Source organism: Notothenia rossii (assembly GCF_949606895.1).
Source record: "Notothenia rossii genome assembly, chromosome: 7".
Lineage (NCBI taxonomy): Eukaryota > Metazoa > Chordata > Actinopteri > Perciformes > Nototheniidae > Notothenia > Notothenia rossii.
Genome location: NC_136905.1, coordinates 1,870,927 through 1,882,172, shown reverse-complemented (window position 1 = coordinate 1,882,172; position 11,246 = coordinate 1,870,927). Strand labels below are relative to the sequence as shown.

At 42.5% G+C, this 11,246-nt stretch overlaps 1 protein-coding gene across 1 annotated transcript; it reads left to right on the top strand.

Moving 5' to 3' along the window:
- Positions 1 to 913: 913 nt before the first annotated feature.
- LOC307045516 (uncharacterized protein) lies at positions 914 to 8,593 on the top strand. Its single transcript, XM_079691210.1, has 3 exons — positions 914 to 1,000; positions 1,105 to 1,414; positions 6,729 to 8,593. Exons 2-3 carry the CDS (start codon positions 1,222 to 1,224, stop codon positions 7,730 to 7,732), a joined length of 1,197 nt encoding a protein of 398 aa, XP_079547336.1. The 5' UTR covers positions 914 to 1,000; positions 1,105 to 1,221; the 3' UTR covers positions 7,733 to 8,593.
- The last annotated feature ends 2,653 nt before the right edge of the window (positions 8,594 to 11,246 follow it).

Here is an 11,246-nt window from a genome sequence, read left to right as displayed (position 1 = left end):
CAGTGCGCTGTGATACGCAGCATCTAACTTGACCAGGCAATGGGCAGGTGCATTCATATAGATCAGATCAACGTTAGTCCTTAACACCTATCACTGTGTATATCACCATTCAAACATCTTTTAAAAGTTGAACAAACCCCACACAGCTCAGTGAAATGTTGACTTTATTTGATCATTTCAGTAAAAACTAACGTTCATATTTCTCTTTTTGATTATAATACTGATGAGCGTTCAAACCAAAGCATTTTGGCAACTTACCACATACGTTTTAAAATGCTTAATAAGCACCGTAAGTTTCATGATATAATTTCTCCGTCATAATCGTTTGTTTCCGTGAACGGCCGACTGTTGTGTGACGCAAATGCTGCGGCTGCAAGGCATTGTGGGGCAGCATTTTCTCCTCTCCTTTCGGTTAGGGAGGTCCAGTGGTTCCTAAGCTAAAGGAGGTTATAAAGGAAGTTTGAAACCTCCTTTCCTTTCATTTGGAGAATTGGAACGGCACTTAACATGGCTGCCACTGACGTACTTCCGGGTCATTTCACTCGGTTAGGAAGGTTCCTAAGCTAAATGGACTATTGGAACGCAACCCAAGTCTATATGGCGCTGGTTATGGCTAGAAAGGATCCGTCTTGTGTAAAACTCGCGAGAGTTTGCAAGTCACGTGCAACACTATGGTTTATTTTTTATTCATAGGCAAGTCAACGTTGTCACAGTAAAAGTCCCAAGATAGCTCCTGGTGCAATAAAATGTTCCCTTTCGGTGTTTCACTATTATGTCTGATGTTTTTCTATTAATATTGCTGCTGCATTAATGTGTATGTTGCATGTCACTGCTGTAGATGAGTTTCCGAGCCGCTCCAACGAGAGTTACAACGAGAGTTACAACGAGAACGTGACGTCATATTTACGCAACACGGATCCTTTCTAGCCATAACCGAATAACCTGGATCCATGTGGCGTCTCATTGCTACGGTTCTCTCTCTCTGTGTGTTCCTGAGAAAGTGTGTGTGAGCTCCAGCACTACTGATCCATCATCTGTGTGTCTGGATAAACCTCTGAATGGACTGTGTGCTCTTTTTTCTGGAGCGTTTACCTCGGACTATAGGAGCTAGCTTAGCATGCTAGATGGATACACGTTAGCAACACTAGTCAGATTGAGAGTTTGACGGAGAGAGAAACAGTGTGTTTAAAGGAGTCTGCAGGAAAAGGTGATCTAGGAAACATGAGTAAAGTCCAAAAGCTGCTGTCGTTGAAGACGCAGCGAGTCACTGCTGCTACTGAAGAGATATTTGCTCTGTTTGAACAAACGATAGCAGAGCTCGAGGAGAAGCTGTTTCTTTCCAAAGAGGAGAACAAGAGACTCCAGAAACTACTGGACGCTGTTTTACAGCCTCAGCTTCGGATCCACAGAGCAGGTCTGTTCCCTTTACCCTTAATTAACACTTTACACTCTTCAGTAGCACTTTATTATCACATTAATAACACTTTAGACCCTTTAGCAGCACTTGCTGCAGGTAGTACATCCTGAAGTAAAAGTACACCACACTGTGAAAATACTCCATCACAAGTTAAAGTACTGCATTCATATCTTATTTAAGTAAAAGTATGTAAGTATTATTAGACACATGTACTTTATTATAATAATTAAAATATATTACGGATGAGCAAACCTACCAAAATAAATATATTTATAAAAATACATACATTGAATAATATGCCATTTAATGTACTGATTTAAATATGACCCATGCATGTGGGCACTAGTTGGTTAAATGTGACATACATTGATACTTTAGTTTTAATGTGCTTCTTTATTCACCATTTCTTTTTAAATGTGTAAAAGCAAAAAAAATAAAATACTTTGGATTATTTCAAATTGCGGGAGAATAATTCATAAAGAAATCAATGAATAAATATTATGTATGCTTCGATCAGCCAGCGATCGATATCGGCCGATACTCACTCTCTACCGATCGATCGGGCTCTCTAAAAATGCGATCGCATGACGTAAAATCAGGCCCGGCTCCCGGATGAAATGACTGAGGGGGCTGTTAAAAAATCAGAGGGGGCGATTTTTTTTCACAACAACGAAAAATACTGGCAATGTAATGAATTAACACACCAAGTTTTTTTCCTTCTCACTGCTCTACAATCTCTTTGCTTCTTTATTTTTATTCTGGATTTACCCCTCTCATTCTGTTCTTTTCCTCTGATCTTTAATAGTAGATATTTGATAGATAGATGCCTGCACTTTGGTTAACAGACTAACATTGATTTCCTCAATTTAAAAATGGACAGGCTCTGTAATTATACCATAACCTTTTCTCCTCTGTCCCTTAACTCGTCGTCTTATACAGATTTACTTACTTACGATCCACTCTAGTCAGGTCAGGATTAAAAAAACATTAATCTGGTAGATTTTTTATTTTCAGGATTGAATGTTCAAAACAAGGCTTAAAACCTGGCATCTCATAAGAAAGTGACTAATATATAAACCAAATGTAATATTGGATAAAATACTACACCAACTGGACGGACACAGATTAAACAGATAGTCCCTTGGTTTGTCTCTAGAGTCTAACTGCAATGAGAAAAATCAAATCAATGTTCCAAAATCCGTCACTAGATGTCGCTCATTGTACCAATACGGTTGATATAATACATAACATATTATTATTCTAGTAAAAGGGCTCGCTTTGGGGCAGTATGATCCATACAGGCAGCCCTAAATAATAACAAGTAACCATCACGTGTGGTGCTATCTGTAGTTGTCCGTCTTATTTTTTGTTGATGTCAAACAACATGGATTTCAAGTCAAAGCATACGAAAGTAAATCAAGAAATGAAGTAAACAAGCTGATCTTCAAGTTCCTCAAAAACACTGGTCAGAGGACAAGGATTTAATATAAACATTTAATAAATCAACAGTAAGTGGCGATATATGCTCCAAGTGGAAGCGATTCACCATCTAAAGACAAAAGAAGAAGAAGAAGTAGTAGAAGAAGAAATAGGCTAACGCTACAAACAGGCAGAACACTGTTACTCTGTTTTTACTGACATGTAACATTTGATTTCACCTTGCTCTATTTTTTTTAACACACGTTCAAAAACGGGAAAATGTTCGGGAGTTTCAACCGGGTACCAGCCACCGAAAACGGGGACTCTGTCCGGAAAACGGGGACGTTTTGGTCACCCATCCGACTGTGTTTACAGCTAGCACACACGCTAACATTAAGACTACAAGCTCACTTGGGGTTGAGGCTTTTTTTACACGTTGCTTGACTGCCTGCCCACATATCTGATCTAAACATAGTCACGTGTGTTGGGGGGAAATAATGATTTAAAGTTATTTAATAATTGTGACATGTATTGTACTTTTTGATGAATGAATGATGCTCAAAGTGAGGGGGCAATACCCCCTTTTGCCCCCTCGTGGCGCCGGGCCCGTGTAAAATGATGACGTAAAATACATGACACTTTTCTCTGTGCGCGGCAAAACAACCTCGCCAAAATGGCTTCACCAGTCTGGCAGTATTTTAAGGTGTCCGAAAATGACAATAAAATAGCGGTATTGAAGAAAACTGTGATGCTCCTCTCGCTCCCAGGAGAGAAACTTAAAATAAAGAGACAAATGGAGTCTCTGAGAAGGTTCAAATGGGTACTTTAATTAAAGAGCAAGTTGCAGGTTAGAGACACCAGTGAATACATGTGTAGGAAAATGATGAATACACTAGATTTAAAAAAAATATACATAAATATACACTACAGTGAAATCTGGCATTGTTTTAGAAAGACATTTTTACTTCCGCATCAAAAAGCCTCCGCATGTGACCTCCCGCGTGTGACGTAACATGGGGGAGAGCGGCCGGTCTAAAGTATGAATAAACATGGATCACAATGCTTGTTATATTTCACACAGGCTCCGCCCTCTATTGGACTCTATGGGTACTACTCTCTATCATGCTGTGCGTGCTTTCACCTACTGAGTTTACGTAAACGTAGCCGGCCAATCGGGGCGAGCCTACCTGAATGCACGCGCAGGCCCACAGTATATAAAGGCGGCTACACCCGCCGCCCACTATCCTTTTTCTCTTCAGACGAGCTGACAACCGAAGAGTTAAACGGACGAAGATTAGAAAATTAGAAAAAATCGACTCACCATTACTGGAAGCTCGGCCATGCCCCACCTGCCCTGGTTTGATCGCGGGCGCCGATCTCCACCACCTCTGCTTAGAGTGTTTGGGTGACCAGGATACGTCCGAGGCAGTGCCATTCACGTTCGCCATTCCAGCGGGGCGGATGGCTCCGTTTGTCGTTGTCGGGCACTTCCGGGTCCGGTCCATGGAGGTCCACCGCCCGGTGATGACCATGGCGGCGGAGCGCAGCTGCTCCCAGCGGGCAGCAGGCTGGGCAGGGAGCTGAAAAGAGCTCTGCCAGGCTACCGCGTGACAGGGCGACTGCAAATAAACACGGGTGTGTTGGGCATCTCGCTCATTGCTGGAGATGCCCCCACCTCACCAGGTCAGAGCGATTATTTGTAGCGTGATCGTGGCCGCCGCCGTTGTCTGCCGTGTGATATCCCGGTGAGGGATGACGCCGCACTTTCCAAAAGGACCGTGTTGATCTCCCGGATCGGGAGCCCCCGTGTTTACGGAAGGGCTCTTTGGATCGATCTCCTTGGTCACATGGGTGAGGAGTAGTCGCAGCGTGGCTACTTCTTGCTCATCCCCAGAGGAAATAACGCTGTCACACACTCCCCGCCCCCTCTGTAAACTCCGGTATAGGAGCCAGCAGGTGGGCACGTGCACGTGAGTGGAATAAACCGAAGTGCTGTCAAAACACTGTGCGATTTCAAGAGAGTGATGTGTGTGTGAGAAATGCATTCAGTGAAAACGATTGCATTTATCCCAGAAGAGTCATCTCTCTCCACATTTCCACTTTTCACCATAATGTCCGTTTCAAAGAGACGGCATTTGGACAGAGCCGCGGCCCCACGGGAGCGTGCTGCGGTGCGTTCAAGGACCTCAGTAGAAAATCGGCCCTTTTCTGTGTCAGCCCCCATGCCAAAACTCCCTTTTTATGGAAGGTTTGGCAGCGGAGTAAGCCACCAGAGAATAGTACAGCTTCTTAGCTTTGGCTCCACAGCTGCTGGCATGTCCCCTGAACACAGTTTTGTGGGGAATGGAAGCCCCACAAAAGCTGTGTACTGACAGAGTAGAGGGGCAGGACACTGAGACTGGGTTACTCACTCCAGCTTTGCAGCATCCCTCCTCCATTCAGGGGCAATAGAGAGTCAAATCTATCATCCTGGGAGGATTTCAACAGGAAGTCAAAAAGAGGCCCTGTTGCAAGAACGGTGGGTTACGTATTGTAACCCACCGTTCTAGAGTGATGTGTGTGTGAAAAATGCATTTAGTAAAAACGATGGCATTTATCCCAGAGTAAGAGTCATCTCTCCACAATTCCATATTTTCCCATAATGTCTCGTTGAGATCGGCAAGGCCGTTTTCTTACGATGTTAATTGGACACCCATTATGAGGCGCGGCGGCCCCCGTGAGGGAAACTAAGTTCCTGGGGGGGTCCTCATGAGAGCCAGTCTCATCATAGCGTTCCATGGTTTTTGCGACTGCACTTGAGGATACATTCAAAGTTCTTGACATTTTCCGGATTGACTGGCCTTCATTTCTTAAAGTGATGATGGACGGTTGCTTCTCTTTACTGAGTTGAGTGGTTCTTGCTATAATATGGATTACAACAGCAGTCAAATAGGGCTTTCCACTGTGCACTAACTCTACCTCTGCACAACACAACTGATGGTCTCAAACACATTCAGAAGGCAAGTCATTCCACACATTGACTCTTGACAAGGAAGACCTGTTAATAGAAAACCATTCCAGGTGACGACCTCATGAAGCTGACTGAGAGAAGCCAAGAGTGTGCAAAGCTGTCATCAAGGCAAAAGGGGGCTACTTTGTAGAATCTAAAATAAAAATCATATTCTTGATTTTTTAACACTTTTTTGTTAACTAGATAATTCCATATGTGTTCTTTCATAGTTTTGATGTCTTCAGTGTTAATCTACAAAGTAGAAACAAATTAAAATAAACAAAAAACATTGAATGAGAAGGTGTCCAAACTTTTGACTGGTACTGTATATAAAAAACACATTTTTGAACATTTAGCAGGTTCCCTCATCTATAATCATTTATACAAGCGCAACTTTGAACATGTACAGCAGTAAAATGCAATATACAAAATAATCAAGAAACAACACAAATTAAACACTGACAGGGAACGTTTTACTGCACCATCATTACTGTTACATAGGAAGGTGCCGTCAAATGTTCTGTTAATACTTGCATACTTTTACTTAGATAAGGTTTGAATGCAGTATTTTAATTTGTAACAGAGCATTTTCATTCTATACTGTAGGCGTAGTGTATCTGTGAACGATCCAAAATAGAATTCATTGTTCACATTGCGGCTAGTGCTACGCCAGAAGAAAAAACCTTTTTACATTTTTAACTGGAAGTGGAAAGGGGCTGGGCTACATGAGGTGACTTGAGCCAACACAAATACACAATAGGTGGGACTAAGAAAGATAATGTGAAAATATAAAAACAAAGGCATTAATTAGGGCTGCAAAATGTCCCCCATTGTAATGGTGATGAGATTTTTAAATGCTAACACTTAACAGTTTGTTCTGACTGTGTTTCCTGTTTCCTGCAGACGTCCAGCAGCTGGTGGTGGTTAAAGAAGAGCCTCTCCCTGACCAGCAGGAGTGGAGCTTCAGTCTGGACCAGGAGGACCCAGAGCCCCCCCCACACATTAAGCAGGAACAGGAGGGAGAGCAGCTTCAGGAGCTGGAGGAGGCTGATATCACCAAGTCCACTTTCACTCCTGACCCTGTGAAGAGTGAAGATGATAAAGAGAAACCTCAGTCCTCTCAGCCTCATCAAAGAGAAACTGAACACATGGAAACAGAAGCTGATGGAGATGACTGTCGAGGACCAGAACCAGCCAGGAACTCAGATCCAGAGAACAGTTTACAACCAAATACTGAGGACCACACTGGAGACTCTTCTGAACCTGACACTGAAGACAGTGCTGATTGGACAGAGACCAGAGAACCTGCCTCAGGCTCAAACTCACTGAAAAATAGACATGAATCTGTCAGTGATCCACAACGTAGTGCTGAAAAGAAACCATTCACCTGTACAGTCTGTAAGAAAGCTTTTTCACATCGTGGAAATTTAAAGAGACACATGAGACTCCACACTGGAGAGATACCACACAGCTGCTCAGTCTGTAAGAAAGTTTTTTCACTGAGTAAACATGTAAAGGTACACATGAGAATCCACACAGGAGAGACACCACACAGCTGCTCAGTCTGTAAGAAAGTTTTTTCACGGAGTAGACATGTAAAGGTACACATGAGAATCCACACAGGAGAGAAACCACACAGCTGCTCAGTCTGTAAGAAAGCTTTTTCACGGAGTCAAGGTTTAAAGGAACACATGAGAATCCACACAGGAGAGATACTACACAGCTGCTCAGTCTGTAAGAAAGCTTTTTCACGGAGTGAACATTTAAAGACACACATGAGAATCCACACAAAAGAGAAACCACACAGCTGCTCAGTCTGTAAGAAAGCTTTTTCACATAGTGGAAGTTTAAAGGAACACATGAAAATCCACACAGGAGAGAAATCAGGCGCGCCGGATTCATTTTAGAAGTGGGGGGGCCAAAAAAAGTGCGTGTGTATGGCCCAATCTCAAACCACGCCCTACACCCTACCCCTAAACACTCCCCCTCCGTGACGGAGTGAACTCCGTGGAGTGACACATGAGGCTCCCTCCTGTCAGATGGTGGGAGTAAATACAGCGGCAAGCTTTGGGACAAACTCCCCTCTCTCCGGCAGAAACAGGAAATGCCGTAACGGCTACAACGGTTTCAAATCAGCATCTCTTTGACAAAAAATGTAAATGAATAACTCAAATAAAACTCCAAACATCTTTAATTGTGTTACTTTTTTGTAAAGCTCTTAGTTTTAAACCTGATGTTTATAAGCTTCTTAGTGTTTGCAACAGTCTGTAAATATACACAACTTTATAATAAAATGCACACATTCACCTTTTTCTAGACTAAACACAGGTATGATCCTAAGTAAAAAAAAAAATGAGGTTATCATGAGGTTGTTAACATCGCAATTTATCACTATCGTTTAGTGGTTTTGCAAAGAATTAACCACTCTCTGTTTTTGTACCATTCTGCGTTGAAGTACCTTCTCTTTGCCCAAATAATCTACTAGCGGTCTCCTTTTTTCTGATAGTTAGCTGTACAGCTTTAACCGCCTCAATGTCCCGACAGCAAACCTCCATGCAGTTGGAACCAGCCTGTTTCGGTTCAACAACGGCGGCGGTGGGGTCGGCGGCGGTTTTGACAGTTTCTGCGGCCGCAGACTAGAGCTGCTGCTTTTGGGTTCATCTGGCTTCGCTGTTTGAAGAAGGTCCAGCCTCCGGAGATGTGGATGTCAGGGATGTGACCTTCCAGTTGCTAAATTTAAGTTTAGATTGACCGTATTTAGTTTTCTTCTGCGCTGGTTCTTCTGACATGTTTGCAAGTGTATATATTCTTTATATCTCTAGGTTAACGGCTGACACACAGAAAAACGTAACAAATAAAGTAAACAACGTAACAAATAAACAAATCTAAGCTTTTTTATTGGTTGTAATTTACATGGATACATTTGAATGGTGTGACAATGTCCTATTTGATTGGGTTAAAATGTACATATTCTTCCTGTTATGTCTGCCTGCTTTATTTTACCTAATGCAAAGTGACCTGCTCCGTCGAAATCGTTCGCATTGATCCGAAGACACATTTTGATTCCTAGCTTTCTAATGATATCAGGATTGTTTTTGTACTCCAAATATTAAGCAAAATATGTCACATTATATAATGACTGTTACAGAGTCATCGTTTTGAGAAAAAGGCCTTTAAAGTGTTTCTCTTCTCTGGAATCCATCGATCTGATTGATTATTAGCGGAGCAAATGATCAAAATACTACGGAGGGAAGATATTTTCGTTTGGATTACTGCACTCACGGGAAACACCGGCTGTTGTTATGCCTGCAGTGACGTTCAATTACTCAGTTCTCCGCTTGTAATTATGCCATTACAAACTTCAAACCTGTATTTATCATCTGCATTTGCCGAAACAAGTTTAATATTCTGAAAGCCAAGACTTTGTTTATTTGAAATCAGATGAAAACGAACTGTAACGGACCCTGCCGTGTTATCTATGATTACTATGCCTTACATTCATAATTTCAGCGGGAGGGAGGGGGAGCGGCGCTGCGGAAGAGCAGAGTGGCCAGTGAGAGGCGAGCTGTGGTCTTCCCTTTACAAGCTTAAAAAATGCGTGTAGCTACTGAGATTGAATATATATAACAATTCAAAATAACAAAATATACACAGCTAGATCAGATCGCGTTTTAGATGCGACTTTAGAGTAGAGGGGAATGATTGAAACGGGATTTGTACAGTGTTCCGCGCCGCGTGTATATACGTGTGTGTTTGTGTATTTTTGCGTTTGTGTGTATTGTGTTTGTTTCCCGGGGAAAAGACTCACGAGAAACACCGGCTGTTGTTATGCCTGCAGTGACGTTAAATTACTCCGTTCTCCGCTTGTAATTATTCCGTTACAAGCTTCAAAGTTGTAGGCCTATTTATCATCTGAATTTGCCGAAACAAGTTTAATGTACTGAAAGCCAAGACTTTGCTTATTTGAAATCAGATAAAAACAAACTGTAACGGACCCTGCCGTGTTATCTATGATTACTATACACCAGGGGTACTCAAATACAAATGTTAAAGGTCCAAAAAAAAGTTTTTAATAAGACAAAGGTCCGATTATTACGGTCATTCAACATTTAAAAAAATTGCAACAAGATTCTTAACACGAGGTTGCAAAAACAAAAATAATCTGTATGCAGCAGTTTTCATTGTTATTGCGTCTGTGCTTGATCCCTCAGAGTCGCAGAGCTGCACAGTTATGAATAAAGGCAGCCGCACCCTCTTTCATCCAGCATTCCCATCATTGCTTTATAAGTGTCTTGCCCCCTTGTGTGTCCACTGAGGTTCGTCAGGCCCAACACATCTTCAACAAACTCCCCCTTTGCCTCATCATAAAAACTCACAAACACCAGCAACTGAGCATTGTCAGTGGTGCCAGTGGACTCATCCACAGCTAAGGAAATGCGCTGTGCATTTTGTATTCCATCACAAAGCTAATTAATCAAATCACCAGCCAGTATGTATGTTCTTCTGGTTGCTGTGGAATCTGAGAGGGGGATTTGCTTTATTTGACCTGTTATTTCCTCTTTTTGTTTGCCTTCAAACATGGTCTCCATCACTTCAGTCATGCATTATTTTATACTTCAGTTATTATCCAGTGGAAAGTCCTTACCTACTGGCCTAGTGGTCACTTTTTTTTGACTGGGCAGTGTAGTTTTACACACCGTCTTATTTGACTTTCTCAGGACTTAGAACAGTTTTTGGGGGAAAGACCCCCACAAAGAAAAAACACGTAAGGTCATCATCTTAACAGTTTTGTATGCTCATCCTGTGAACAGAGCATCATGTCTATTACAGCCGAATGCGGCGATTACCATTTTGTTCAGCAAAACGCCTCCAAAGATCCAAAGCTTTAGTGCGTTTTGATTCAATGCTGAGTACAGCCAAACTTGACAGTCTCTTCTCTGTCATTGTAGACCGCAAATAACTCATTCCTTCAGTACTTGGGTCCGAATCAGTCTATGGTCCGAATGCTTCTCGTTTTGCGCCGTACCGTTCAAATGAAATCGCCGCCAATCATATTTCAACGCTCGCGCCATGGGTTGACGTGCGTTACAAGACGTGTGTCTTGTGCTGCATTCACTTGCACTCGGACATTAGAGACGTTCTCTCATAAATGTCTGATGAGCCACAACTTTTCTTTCAAAACAAAGCTGCCAACTGGGGTGGCAGCTGGGGTGGCAAGGCCTATTTTTAGGGTGGCAGTTGCCACGCCATGCCACCCCGGGGTCCCAGGTAGGTGAAACTAGGCTGCTAGCTACAGTACAGATGCAACTAGATGAGCTGTTAACTCTCGCTCTGACTTATTTTTTTTTAAACACACATTTTTCCCACCCGCATTCCGTGAAGACCCGCCCTACTGTGCCTCTGATTCGCAGACTGTTGGTG